General features: G+C 46.4%; 1 protein-coding gene across 19 annotated transcripts in view; it reads left to right on the forward strand.

Moving 5' to 3' along the window:
* Positions 1–15,392, forward strand: part of ZBTB20 (zinc finger and BTB domain containing 20) — a 666,697-nt gene that overhangs the window by 648,225 nt on the left and 3,080 nt on the right. For all 19 annotated transcript variants that reach the window (XM_045001306.1, XM_045001342.1, XM_045001323.1 and 16 more), the window contains one exon: positions 3,499–5,100. In XM_045001306.1, the coding sequence (XP_044857241.1) occupies positions 3,499–5,100 (1,602 nt within the window). The remainder of the gene's footprint in view (positions 1–3,498; positions 5,101–15,392) is intronic.

The raw sequence follows: 15,392 nt of genomic DNA on the forward strand, positions 1-15,392 counted from the left end.
TTTTACCCATTTTATCTTTACTCTGAAACTTTCATCTGGTCTGCTCCTGACCTCCTTCTGGATCTCAGAACAAGTGTATATATTTTTGATGTGTAGTGCAACACCTTCTGCCTTTTTATCCTGCCTATCCTTCCTGAACAAGCTATACCCTTCTATTCCAAGGACTGAATGGAGCATAGATACAGAATTCCCCTTTCTCTTCAGGTTAGGGCTTGGGAATACTAGAGGGATGTATGAACAAAGCTTGCCCTGAAGCTGCTCAAGTTGTACCTGTCCTGTGAATAAACAGTAGACTTTAGTCTTGTCAGTCCAGCAACTTTCACCAGAGCTAAATTCTAGTGAAATAAATAAAGTTGAACTGAAGTATCTTCTCCTATGAATGTGTTTGCAAAAGTACAACTTCCAAATTAATGGGGGCTGAACTGGTTCATCAAAAGGAGAAGGGACTCACAGCACCTCTGAAAATCAAACCATACGTTTATAGAATCAGCCTGGTGCTTCTGGGGTATTCCCTCCGGTTTTCTTTGGATGTGAGCGGTAACCATTTTGATTTGGTAAGCTAGGCTGTTGTACGTCTTGCTATTATTTAATAAATCTTTTTTTTATAAAATGGATTAAAATTACAGGGAGAACTGGTTTTAAAGTTCAGTTTGAATGAAAAGGATACCTCATGATTAAAGCAGATTGCAATAGGTATGTTTTGACCTGGCAGAACTTGGGAAAAAGAGAATGTCGTGTGTATCTGCTCAATTAGACGTCGTCATGCCCTTGTCCAGGGATGGCCTTGAAGAAAGGAGGTGCCATCCCTTCAGCAGTCAGCCACAGCACACTCCTGCTTCTGCAGGGGCCCCACCCCCATGGTGCTTCCAAGTTGTCTGTCTTTCGGAGGGAGATTCCTTGTGTTTTATCTTGCGTTCATCTTGAATTCTCCTGTGGTCTGACACATAAGGAAGTGTTCATGGCTGGCCAGGAGGACTTTAGGAGGTGGTTGTCTTGGTGTAGGAGGACGAAAAGGACCACTCACATTACTTGGTGTGATACCTGCAATATCTATGAGTGAATGCCTGTGAGGTACCTGCAGTATCTAGGAGTGGTCTTTCCAGTGCCCTCGTCAGGCGGGGATAAAGCTCATGTGTCCTGGCAAGGCTTATGAACAGAACAGATATAATTCACAGTCTCCATGATTCCACTAGTGATTTCCCAAGCATTGCTGCCATATGAGCATCACCCAGGAGACCAGTTTCATACAGAAATTAGTGCAATCCCTAATACTGGCCTGTTTCCTTTTGCAGGCATCAGGCTCCTTTAGGCAGCTTGTCCCCATCAGAATTTCCAGTTCCTGAACTTTTTGGTCCCCTTTTATCATCAGAGAATTTAAATAACCACTTGTGTCCAATATGGTTTCTCTTTGAAGCACCAGAAGAGAGGGTGCTTGAGATAGCAGGAATGGGTAAATGAGGAGGAAAGGGCATGAGTGAGAGGGGGCTGCATTGTTCAGCAAATTGCAGTTGGTAGCATTTTGCTGCCTGTCTCTAAGATGAGAATAATAACAATGACCAAATGTTCTTTATGTTGGACTTAGAAGTACACTGGAAAGCTAAAAATCATATATTCAGAAATGTAAACATTCTTACATTTGTTATTAATATCACCTTAGATGCTGTTTATTTGCTTTAAGTTTTGTCTTAAACCATAAAAATAAGCTAGTTGATGTACTGATTTTATAGAGTCAGTTTCACTTTCAGTGTCTCATGCACTAGCACATTACTGCAGTGAGTGTGGGTTGCAGACATGGGATGGGAAAGTTTCTGATGGAATGTTCACAAACATGCTAACAGTGACATTTGCGTTGGTCTTGGATCTTAGCAACATTAATAAGGCTATTATTCATTAATAAGGCTATTATTTAGTTAGCCTTCAGTGTGTAGTAAGTTCTTCACAGGCACATACGAAGACACATCTGCCTCCAAATTCTTATTATCTAAACCAGTGGCTCTCAACCTTTCCAGACTACTGTACCCCTTTCAGGAGTCTGATTTGGCTTGCGTACCCCCAAGTTTCACCTCACTTAAAAAGTACTTGCTTACACCATCAGACATAAAAATACAAAAGTGTTACAGCGCACTGTTACTGAGAAATTACTTATTTTCTCATTTTTACCGTATAATTATAAATCAATTGGAATTAGGATGACCAGATGTCTTGATTTTATAGGGACAGTCCTGATTTTTGGGTCTTTTTCTTATATAGGCTCCTATTTAAACCCCCCACCCCAGCTGTCCCAATTTTTCACACTTGCTGTCTGGTCACCCTAATTGGAATATAAATATTGTACTTACATTTCAGTGTATAGTTTATAGAGAAGTATAAACAAGTCATGGTCTGTATGAAATTTGAGTTTGTACTGACTTCGCTAGTGTGCTTTACATAGTCTGTTGTAAAACTAGGCAAATATTTAGATGAGTTGATGTACCCTCAGAAGAACTCTACGTACCCCCAAGTGTAACACGTACCCCTGGTTGAGAACAACTGATCTAAAGGGACAAGAGCAGGAGAAGAGAAGCAATATTAAATCAAAAATAATTCTTGGGAGAGAGAGAAGTGGACTGAGAGATTAAAAAGATAGTTATTTTTTAGCCAGCTGTAAAAGCAGTGAGAGGTAAATAAGAGGACCAGTTAGATCTGTACCTCAACATTCAGGTCTTGTCCAAACTATCCAGACTTTTTGGTTAAGCCAAGTTGATGAAGTTCTCCTGGGAACTGGCATTTTGGCCAGGTCCCTTTTACTTCCCACTTCTGGTCAGGCAATAAATACCCTCAGACAGTGTTTGTCTTGGTATTGCAGCAGTTCTAGTCCCAGCCGGTGTAGTGTCAAAAACCCCAAGGTGCAGTGAAAATAGGGGAGAAAGTTAATGGATCTCCTTTGATTCATGACCAAGGGTTAGTTCACTTTTGAGTAATGAATGACCTAAACCAAAACCCTGGACACACATACAATTGGAATTTTGGAAAGGTTTCAAATCCAAATCATGGTCCAGATTTGGATTTTGCAAATGGCTGCCACCTTTATTAAGGGCTGAACTACAATACCCAGAATCTAACTATGCCCTAACTTTGGGGATTTCAAAATTCCAGATCTAGATAGAGGGCCAGAAATTTATAAACTACAACCTCATCATATTACCAATGTGGTGTAAAAATCATTACTGTGAGTGAGAATCTGACCATTAGTGTCTTGTCTAGTTTTGCTTGAAGATTCAAGGCATGGGTCTCTGCTCATCCATCCCATAGAGATCCTGCTAAATCTTTTCCCTGGGGAGTTGATAGTCTCCATGCATAGAGGTGATGCTTTGTGCTCAGTGCACCTGTATGGTACCTCTAAGATGTTCCCTGTGGTGTATATCCAGTGGGCAAGTGTTTTAGCCAGCATCTCAGCAGTGGACGTGCAGAGGACAAGTCCTGATCTGTCCCTCTGTTTTGTCTCATCCTTTGCTACAGGTAACATCAGTTGCAAGGGGATGACAGAGCGCATTCACAGCATCAACCTTCACAACTTCAGCAATTCTGTGCTCGAGACCCTCAACGAGCAGCGCAACCGTGGCCACTTCTGTGACGTGACGGTCCGCATCCACGGGAGCATGCTACGCGCCCACCGCTGCGTGCTGGCGGCTGGCAGCCCCTTCTTCCAGGACAAGCTGCTGCTGGGGTACAGCGACATCGAGATCCCCTCAGTGGTGTCAGTCCAGTCCGTGCAAAAGCTCATTGACTTCATGTACAGTGGGGTGCTGCGGGTCTCACAGTCAGAGGCCCTACAGATCCTCACAGCTGCCAGCATCCTGCAGATCAAGACTGTGATTGACGAATGCACAAGGATCGTCTCGCAGAATGTGGGGGAGGTCTACCCAGTGATTCAGGACTCTGGGCAGGAGACGCCCAGGGGGACCCCCGAATCGGGCACCTCAGGGCAGAGCAGCGACACAGAGTCTGGCTACCTGCAGAGCCACTCGCAGCACAGCGTGGACAGGATCTACTCGGCTCTCTATGCCTGTTCCATGCAGAATGGCAGTGGGGAGCGCTCCTTCTACAGCGGAGCAGTGGTCAGCCACCATGAAACGGCCCTGGGGCTCCCCAGAGACCATCACATGGAAGACCCCAGCTGGATTACACGGATCCACGAGCGCTCACAGCAGATGGAGCGGTACCTCTCCACCACTCCAGAGACCACACACTGCCGCAAGCAACCACGCCCAGTCCGGATCCAGACCCTGGTGGGCAACATCCACATCAAACAAGAGATGGAGGATGACTATGACTACTATGGCCAGCAGAGGGTGCAGATCCTGGAGCGTAATGAGTCTGAGGAATGCACTGAGGACACTGACCAAGCAGAAGGCACTGAGAGTGAGCCCAAGGGGGAGAGTTTTGACTCTGGAGTCAGTTCCTCCATTGGGACTGAGCCTGATTCCATGGAGCAGCAGTTCATGGCTAACCTGGGCCGAGAGGGTCAGCAGGAACCTTCCCAGGCAGAGCAAAATGAAGTCTCTGCTGAAGGCACACAGACCCAGCCGCAACACCTAGATGCCAACACTTCCTCGCCAGACAGAAGCAATGACATTGAAATGGACAGCAAAGTGCTCACTGTCAGTAACAACAGCGAAAAGGGGGCCTTGCAGCCTTCTGTCAACACAACAGTTGCCCAACCATTGCCAAGCACCCAGCTTTACTTACGCCAGACAGAAACCCTCACCAGCAATCTGAGGATGCCGCTGACCCTGACCAGCAACACACAGGTCATTGGCACAGCTGGCAACACCTACCTGCCCGCCCTCTTTACTACACAGTCTGCTGGCAGTGGACCTAAACCTTTCCTTTTCAGCCTGCCCCAGCCCTTAGCTGGCCAACAGACACAGTTTGTGACAGTGACCCAACCTGGCCTGTCAACCTTTACTGCCCAGCTGCCAGCCCCACAGCCCTTGGCCCCATCTGCGGGCCACAGCACAGCAGGGGGACAGGGTGAAAAAAAGCCTTACGAGTGCACTCTCTGCAACAAGACTTTCACCGCCAAACAGAACTACGTCAAGCACATGTTTGTACACACAGGTGAGTGCACGGCCACTTGGCTTATCTGTGAGCCCAGGGACAGGCCTTTAGAAATATGCAGTTGATTTTGACGGGTATTCCATTTCCCAGTGTGCCAGTCCCTAACTCAGACGTGAGACAGCCTTCAGATCCTTACTGGGTTCCAGTTATCTCTGGGCACTATTACTGCCGTGATGAGAATATAACTAGTGTTCACCACAACATGGGAAGGGAAAACACTGGATGCCTGATCCATCAGCCTTTACTCACATGATGAGGCCTATTGAGGTCAGTGAATGAGTAAGGGCCTCAGGACAGGCTCCTGGTTAAGTCTATAGATGGTCCCTTTAGGGATCTAAGGGTGTCAAGGATACAGGAAAGGTAACTCTTCCTTTATACAATGAAATGTGTCTTAAGTGACTATCCAAGGAAATAATTAACACATGTTGCCTAGCACAAGTTGATCTTTGATTAAAGGTGAAACAAAACGTTATTGGAAACAACATGAGGAATCTTTAACTGAGAGCCATTAAATAATTTGTCTGTTGGAGGAGGGGTCATTAGTATTGGGTCATTCACTGCTATGTGCGTCTGTGTGCATGGAATACTTGGTGGTGGTGTGACGTTCAGTTGGTTGCATTACTCATGAGTGATGAAGCCAAGTCTGAGTTATGCAGGTTGGCCTAAATAAGTACCAAGACAACCTTGTAAAAATGACCTACAACAGCTTTCCTATACATTCAAAATGTATCTGCATTAAAGGCTGGTGTCTTGGGACCTTCTAGGGTTAGATGCAAAAGATGTGTGTCCCACTGGGAAACTGGGAATCTATACTTTCCATTGGGATAAAGCTCCCTTTTCTAGCCTTGGAGAGCCTTGAGACTTTGGAGCAATGACATTTCTTGTATGGAAAAGCTGTCCTTGGTTCAGGGCTGAATCCCAGCTGTCAGGCAGTTATAATTCTGGGAGGAAATTCCACATTTGGAAGGAGAAGGAAGAAATATTTAGCTAGCTGCATGAGCACTGAAATATTAGAATAATATGGATGGGGTGGGAAATGGGCAGAGTGCAGGAGAGGCAGTCACAAGAGAGAGAGAAATGTCTCTCGTGCTTCTCCGATTTCTCACATAGATATCACTTCCACACACCTGGCATATATGTATATATAAAATAGTGTGTACATAATTTTATTTATATTTATATATAAATAGCACTTAGATGCTATTGTGAAGCATGCTCTAAAACACCTAAGATATACATTATTGGTTATATATTATATTGCTTTATAAACCATATATAAAAGTCCTGTGGCATTGATATATACTCTTGCTATATAAACAGTAATTGTTACAGAAGCAATAAGGACTTCTGCCTTGTAAAACCTTATAGGAGATAGTTATGCAGGCTGCTTTAGGTAAATCACATGATCAGCATTGAGGAAATCTTTGCATAGAAAGCAGTCTTAAAAATCATCAGGCTGAATTAGAGCCCTTTCCTTGATCCATTCACACACACTATAGAATCACTTAAGGGTCACCCAGGGTTGGACTGGGCTGCAGGGAGCAGTTATGTATAAAAGTATTGTGGCGTTCAGGGTTGACACAGCAAAACTGGCATAGCAGCCCCTTGCCAACCTTCTCTACATGCAGCACTTGTGTCTCAGGATATCTTGCCATCACCAGCTGATACCTACAGTAGTTAATTGGCAAAACATTAGACTAGTGGTTGAGAAATAGCCAGGATCAACCATAGAAATGCACCCAGGTGAACCAATTCAACATGAGATTCACCTTGCTTGTCCCAAGTGGAGCATTTCCATATACATCTCACTTCTAGGCCAAATATAAAGCAAATCAATGGTGAAGCAGTCCTGAGTCCAAAGAGTACCTAGTGTGGCCGTATCTCAGCTCCCTCTTTCCAGTCATGGATATGTAGCTAAAGCCTCTGCATTGGTGGCATTGCCTCACTCAAAAAAAACAGAAAATCAAGTCACAGAGTTTCATCACAATTCCCAGAGCTAGAATGGCTCTTCCATGAAAGATCCATTTGGGTTAGCTGTTCCAGTAGCTAAGAATATGTCCTGCAGGTTGTAATAGGAGCTTCAAGCCAGCAGAAGGATAGCACATGTGGAGTAGTTAAGGAAACATACAGGGCCCTGCCTAAATATTTGACCTAGAGCTGCCACTGACTCTCGATGTTCTCAGTCCTGATTCAGCAAAGATTCTCTTTTGTGGATTGGAGAATTCAAAATTCATAGACTTTCAGTGACAAGTGTTTCAGTGGGCGAAGAGGCAAAGGGGAACTCTTAACATATTTCCCAAGTGACTTGCATTTCCATTTGGGAGCTAACTGACTTCTGGGATACTCTTGAAAACCAGTACATGGGCGAGAAGATTCCAGGCACACCTGAAAGGAATCTGTAAGAGTGCTGTGCAAACTTGACTAGATCCTTGGCCAAACAGCAGAAGCCAGGGGAATAGAAGACCAACTGTGTCCACTGCTTGGATGGCTGGAGGAGTGGCTTCATTGTCAGAGTGCTCAGGCCTGTGGAAGGAATCCCAGAGAAGAAGCTCTAGAAAGGCATCAGAGCAGCAGGGAACAAGTGGGGAACCATGAAATGCACAGGCTGTGGCTTAGACTTGCTGTATGAAATGCAGTCCCAAGACCCTTAGGAGACTTTGAGCCCAAATAAGAATTCAAAGACCTGGAGTCTATAAAATATCCGCCCAGCTTCCATGCTTCCAAAAACTAAATGTTGGTGTGGTTTGCATACAGCACAGGTGCTGTAGTACACACATACGCACGCCTCACTCCCACACATACAGGATCAATGCTCTGTCTCATGTCGTCTGGCATTAAGCTATCCAACAGTGCAATTATTTAACTAAGATGTGCAGTATTGTGAAATTAAAGCTCTAGAAAACCTTCCTTACACATTTGAAAGCCTCACTGCCTTTTCCTTCATGTCATGGTTTGATAATTTTTGGTCAGTATTTCATACCACTATTCTTAGTGAGATTCAGATATGGGAGAAAGACCCCAAATGAGGAACACATACATTTTAGAAGTGCACATGGCTAAAACTGATATGGGGTTCATGTCCTGAAAAGTAATGTTTCCTGTAACCTTAGTTTCTTCAAGTGCTTGTACATTTCCATTCCGATGCAAGTATTTGCCCACCTCAAACACAGTTGCTGGAATTTTTTCCCCTAATGTGATACACCATCAGGTCAGCTCTGGTGCCTCCTGGTGCTGCGCACTCATAGCGCCAGAATAAAGAGCCCTGCTGACCTTGCACCCCCTCAGTTCCTTCTTACCGCCCATGACGGTTGCTGGGACTCCTCTGGTTGCTTCAGCAAACTTCCCAGTGGTTTTTCACTATCTTTCTAGTGTAAATAGTTAATCAGTTGTTTGTAGTTAGTCAGTTTTAGTTATATTAGTGCTGGACCCTTCCCTGATCAGTTAGCAAAGTTTGTCCGTCCCCTGGTGCTGGGGCATGCCTCGGCCATGGAGCTTCAAGCCTTATGCTTCCTGCGGCAAGTCGATGCTATTGAGCAACCCGCACTCAAGCTTCCTCAGGTTCTTGGGAAAGGCTCATAGGAAGGACTGCTGCCAGATCTGTAAGAACTTCAAACCTCGCACAAAAAAGGACCAGGAAGCGAGATTGAAGGTCCCTCTCAGGGAAGAAGTTCTGAGACCCGCTTCAGAGCCGAATTGCTTGGACTCAGTACCGAGTAACTCGGCGTCGGTGCGGAGCGCTCCTCCCACCAGGCAGGAGTCTCGACACCAGTACCCAGCTCCAGTGCCTAAGAATAAAGAAGCAGCAGCTGGAGAGAGCTGGGGGCGGGATAGCTCAGTGGTTTGAGCATTGGCCTGCTCAAACCCAGGGTTGTGGGTTCAATCCTTGAGGGGGCCATTCAGGGATTTGGGGCAAAAATCTGACTGGGGATTGGTCCTGCTTTGAGCGGGGGGTTGAACTAGATGACCTCCTGAGGTCCCTTCCAACCCTGATATTCTATGAATCCCCAGCACCAAAATTCACCAGACATGAAGACCGGGATAGAGTGAGATCCGTGCCAAGCCACTCTTCCACCTCAACACCCGGTACTGGCAACTCCGGCACCTACACAGGCTGCGCTGACTCTGGCTTTGGAGGCACCAACCTTAGGCAGGCAACATGGCTCCAGTATGTTTATGGTGCCATCAACTCCTGAAGCATTCACAGCAGCCAAGGACCTCCTTTCATTGCCAGTGCCTCCATCTTTGGCAGTGCAGGAGTCAGCATAACCAGTGCCATTGAGCAGCAGGGAGCCATCTTCTCCCAGGTACCAGGACTATTTTCCAGGGGAAAACCCTCCTTGAAGCCTCATCGCTGGCTTCACCACTGCGGCACCGATCTCCAGCATCGACGGGGGTCCACACTGCCCTGGTCGCATCACTGAGACTCCTCATCATTGTAGTTGGAAATGGGGTCATTCTCCTCTTGCTCTCACAGCTGCCCACACTACTCCCTGAGGCACTTGTACTCCTCTATGGCCCCAAATTCAGGGGTGCCACCAAGTGTTTGGCCCTTCTGAAATCCATGGGGGCTGCTGCCCATGCAGTGGCCCTTCCAGAATCCATGGGGTTTCCCCCCAGCCCAGGGCTCTCTCTCAAGATGCTCCTAATTGGTGGTCTCTGAGAGCAGAGCACCACCAGTGCCTTTCCCGGAGGCTCCTGATCTGAAGTCCGGTACTGAGCCTGGTACTGAACTTCAAGAGGAGGCCCCATGGGTCCGGGGCAAAATGGAAGGAGGGATGGAGGCTCCTCAGTCGGTGCTGGCTTCCTCCTACTCCTCCCCAGATGAGGCTGTGGTGACAGCTGGTGTGTCTCCTCCCCAGGATAATCACAAAGCTCCCCAAGTGGCCTCAAAGCGAGTGGCCTCAAATCTGGGCATCCAGGCAGATGGCTGTGGGCCATTCAATGAAGCCATCATGGACCCAGTTAAGGTGTTGTGGTAGACCCCCACATCCCTTCCTCCCATGGCAACCTGTACGAAATGGCGTTATTTCATGCCAGAGGAGGGTTACGAGTTCTTACACTCACACCCCCCTCCAGGATCCCTGGTAATGTCAACTGCTAATGAAAAAGATTGCCAAGGGCAGTCGGGAGCAATGCGTAAAGCGAAGGACCTCAAAAAACTAGACTTGTTTGGCAGAAAGGTGTATACTACGGGAGGGCTGCAACTTCGCATAGCAAACCAGCAGACACTACTGGGCTGCTATGACTTTAATATGTGCGATGCCATGCAAAAGTTTAAAGACTGGCTGCCTCAAGAAGCCAGACAGGAGTTCTCTTCGCTGGTCAATGAAGGAAAAACAGTAGTGAGGGCCTCCTTACAGGCAGCCGTGGACGCTCTGACTCTGCAGCTAGATCCATGGCCTTAGCTGTAACCGTGTGTAGGAGCTCATGGTTGCAGTCGTCTGGGTTTCCTCAGAAGGTTCAGCAAACCCTCAGAATCTCCCCTTTGAAGAATCTCGCTTTTCTCAGAGCAAACTTGATGCTAAACTCCTAAGGATTCCAGGGCAACCTTGACGTCCCTGGGGTTGTATACCCCAGCGGCTTCTAGGAAAAATTACAGGCCCCAGAAGGCTGGCCAGTACTTTGCCCCATCAGCCCGGGAGGACCCACAGAGAAGAAAGAACAGGGGGGTTAGGCATAGGCCTTCTTTGCCAGCTTTCACCTCGGGTCCAATGCAAGTTGCCCACAGGCACTCAGGGAGCTCAAAGCACTCCTTTTGTCAGGATGCTCAAGGTCGACATCCCAGTCCCTGTGATACTGGATCCAGTTACCCCTCTGTTTTTGGACTGCCTCTCCCATTTCTTCAGTGCCTGGGCCTGCATCACTTTGGACTGCTGGGTGCTGAGCTCAAAAATGGGATACATCCTCCAGTTTGTGTATACCTCACCTTCCCACCCTCCCTCCCTATCTCTCTTCAGGAACTCTTCTCACAAGCAACTATTAATACAAGAAGTCCAGTCTCTCCTTTGGGTGGGAGCCATAGAAAAGGTTCCACAAAACTTGAGAGGAAAGGGATTCTACTCACATTATTTCCTGATTCTGAAAGCCAAGGGCCGCCTCTACTGCTACCTCAAGAACTTAAAGTTCTGCCTGGTCTCCCTGGCTTCCATCATTCCTTCTCTGAATCCAGGGGATTGGTATGCCACCCTTGATTTAAAAGATGAATGCTTTCACATATCAATTTTCCAAGGCCATAGAAGGTTCCTCAGATTCATCATAAACCAGGTATGTTACCAGTTTGCTTTGCTTCCATTCAGCCTGTCAGCCGCTCCGTGAGTCTTCACCAAATGCAAAGTACAGGTCTTCCCGTATCTCAATGACTGGCTTGTCAAAGGCCAGTCCAGAACTCAGATGGAATCCAATATCCACATCATCCAATTGTCCTTCCAGGCCCTAGACCTGCTAATAAACACACAAAAGTCCACTCTCGTCCTGGTTCAGAGGATAGAGTTAATCAGGGCAGTTCTCGATTCCATTCAGGCCAGAACCTTGCTTCCAGGAGACCAGTTTTGGGAGATCATGACCCTGAGAAGGTCCCTCAAGGCCCATTCGGTTATGACAACGCAGAGCTGTCTGAGTCTCCTGGGCCACATGGCATCACATATCATGCAACACACAAGGCTGCGTCTCAGATCTCTTTAAGTGTGACTGGCCATGGTTTATTCACCTGCCCATCAGCATCTGGACTCAGTTCTCACCATACCTTCTTAAGTCCTCATCTCCCTGGAGCAGAGGCTGGACCACCGCGTGGTCTGTATGGGTGTACCCTTTTTGCGGCCCAACCTTCAATGTCTTTGGTCTCGGATGCGTCATCGTTGGACTGGCGAGCCCACTTGGGGTCCCTCAGGACTCACGGCCTCTGGTCCTCAGAAAAGATCTCTTTCCATATCAACATCAGAGAGCTCAGGGTGGTCCACCTATCCTGCCAGGCATTCCTACCTCACATTGTAAACAAGGTCATTTTGGTTCTCACAGACAACATGATAGGTATGTTCTACCTCAACAGGCAAGGTGGAGCATGCTCTTCCCTTCTGTGTCGGGAAGCAGTTCATCTGTGGGAGTTCTGCATAGCACATTCAATCCATCTCAAGGCTTCTCACCTCCTGGGAGCACCGAACCAGCTGGTGAATTGCCTCAGCAGGTCCTTCTCCACTCACCCTTAATGGTCCCTTTGGCCAGACATTGCAAGGATCATTTTCCAACAGTGGGGAATTCCCCCATTAGACCTACCCAGATCAACAGGAAATGCCACCAGTTCTGCTCACTGCAAGGCCACAGCCTGGGGTCTCTCATGGACAGTTTCCTGTTACTGTGGACAGATCACCTGTATTACACCTTTCATCTTATCCCACTAGTGCATGAGGTTCTGATGAAGGTCATTCTCGTAGCCCCAGCATGGCCAAGGAAACATTGGGTTGCCACCTTATTAGGCTTTCTCGGCAGAGGCCCCACTCCTTCTACCTTTGTATCTAGATCTGATCTCCCGAGACCACAGTCGGCTACTCCATTCAAACCTCAGCTCCCTCCATCTGATGGCCTGGAAGTTCTATGGCTGAATCCAGAGGAGGAGGCATGCTTGGAGCAGGTCTGTAAGGTCCTGCTAGGCAGTAGGAAGCCCTCCACCTGGACCACTTACTTTGCAATTCTCCATCTGGTCTTCCCAACATGGAGTTCTGCCCTTGTGTTCCTCTTTGCAGCTTATTTTGGCGTACCTATTACATCTGAAACAACAAAATGTGGCTGTTTCTTCAGTCAAGGTCCACCTCACAGTGATTTCGGCCTTCCATCCTCTAGGCAACAAGAAGTCTGTCTTCTCGCATGAGATGGTTATCCTTTTCCTTGAAGGCCTAGAGAGGTTGTACCCCAGGGTAGGGATCCCATTTCTTCCTGTGACCTAAATCTTGTCTTATCAAGGCAATGTACTCGTTAGTTCACCTCTCCTGGAAAGTAGCCTTTTTAGTGGCCATCACCTCGGCCATATGGATTTCAGAGATTCGTGCCTTCATGTTGGAGCCCTGGTATATGTTTTTCTTTAAGAATAAGGTGCAGCTGCATCCGCACCCGGCTTTCCTTCCAAAAGTGGTTTTGCAATTTCACTGCAGTCAAGCAATCTTCCTACTGTGTTCTTCATAAAACTGCATTCAAACAGGGAGGAGCAACCTCTACACTCTTTAGATGTTAGACTGGCCCTGACCTTCTATATACAAAGAACCAAGTCATTCCATAGATCTGCTCAGCTATTCATAGTAGTAGAGGATTCTCAACTCACTGTGCTATCACCCAGCAGGCCAGAGACAATGTCAGCTTTGACCGAGCAGTATTGCAGTCAGCATGTTAATGAACTCCGAATCCACCTCTTATGCAACTGCTTGGGAGTCATCTACATTGGAATGGACATGTGCAAGCACTTGAAGAAGTCAGCTGGTAAAGAAGGAATTGAGGGGATACAGGGTCAACAAGGACCTTTATACTGGTACTATGTGCATGCAACACCAGGGGGTACCAGAGCTGACCCAATGGACACCACTAGGGGGAAAAATTCTAGCAACTGTGCTTGCGGCGTGCACACACCTACACTGGAATGGACATGTGCAACACATCTCAAAGAACAAGAGTTACAGAAAGGTTAGTAACCATTTTTTCATGGCTCTGCTTGTTTTGATGCAAATAATTCTCAGTAGGAAAAGGTGACAGAAGGATTGTTTGGTAAGGAAATAAATTTGCATCTGAAAAAAATATTGATTTATTTGTGAGATTCCTAGGAGAGACGATCCCACAAAGATTTTGAAGCAAATGACGGCGTAAATACCATATCACAATATATATGAGGATATAATAATGCAAACAGTAGCAAACATGGAGGGAGAGCAGGAGAATACATTTTCCTGGCTAGCAAACTATTGACCATCTGAAGCCAGGGAACAGGAGTTCAGAGGGATATGAAATGGGGAATTTCCTGGTTGACACAGATAAACTATTGAACGTGTGGAGTACGCATTGTAATGGGTTGGCTTCTGCTCCTGCTGAAATCAATAGGCAAAACACTTATTTGCTTCAATGGGAGCAAGACTGGTTCTGAGGAGGTATAGGTCAGATGATCTGATTAATCTAGTTACAGGCACAGTTAGATAATCCCATCTATGCAGCAAACACCATGCTAAAGCCCCATGACAGCCTGACAGTTGTGTTACAGATGTGCTGGAAACCCACATGTTTAGGAATCGTGTTTACCATGTTTTGCATTGAATCAGTAACACTACCTGCTATTACCTTTTTAAAACCTCAGTAAAAACCAATAGTGGAGAAGAGGTCCTTAGTTTTGTATATTTGTACCATCCAGACTAATGCACTTGCATTGAGGAAGTAGTAAAACGGGGAAGTGCAAATGGAGGGATATCAACAGATCTTTGCTTTGTTTGCTCAGAAAGCTCAATTGCACAATGTATGTGGCCATCGCACCCAGCAGTTCTCTTTCGACCAATCTCATCAAAGACCTCAGGGATCAAAACCCTAGTTGTTTGCCATACTAGATGGGAAGGAAGCTCTCCCTTCAGCCGCGTTTATCTATGCAGATTATTGAAAACCTGTGACCCTGATGACTGGCAAGGGTTGCTAACCCTTTTCCTTAAATCCTAGATGAAAGAATTTGTTATTCGGAGAGGCAGAGATGAGAACAAGTGGTGTAAATTTGTACCACATTGGCGTACACAGGGGGAGAGAGGAAGTGCTTTTGCCAATAATTTTGCAAGCTGTGGGACAGATTCGCCACTGGTTTAAGGAAGTGCAGTGCCTGAAGACAATGGAGTTGCACCCACTTACGCTAGCCACTGATTTGGCCCCATGCATTCCCTGTCTATTCAACTGCAAAGTAGCTGGAGAGGAATAAAGGCTCATAATAAAAGTATAAGCCCTTCCCCACCCAGTCCGAATTAAATGATCTTTTCTGACACAGAGTTTGAGCCATATACTGTAATCTCACAGCAGAAGAAAGCAATTAAATGTTGCCAATGGCATGTTCTTGTCTCTGCACATTGATATGAGACTAGGTCATATTGCAGTTTAAAGTAGCCAGCACATATACTTTAAGAGAAAGCAGAAATGTCTCTTCAAAAAGCATCTCCAGGGGCTAGGAAATTGGAGTGACCAATGGGCAAATAAAAAAAAGTGCCATTACAATCTTTTTAAATGAAATGTTAGAATCCTTCTGAGTGGCAATAAGTTCCTGGGATGATGAATTAAAACACTTGAATGCC

The sequence above is a fragment of the Mauremys mutica genome, chromosome 1, assembly GCF_020497125.1.
Source record: "Mauremys mutica isolate MM-2020 ecotype Southern chromosome 1, ASM2049712v1, whole genome shotgun sequence".
NCBI lineage: Eukaryota > Metazoa > Chordata > Testudines > Geoemydidae > Mauremys > Mauremys mutica.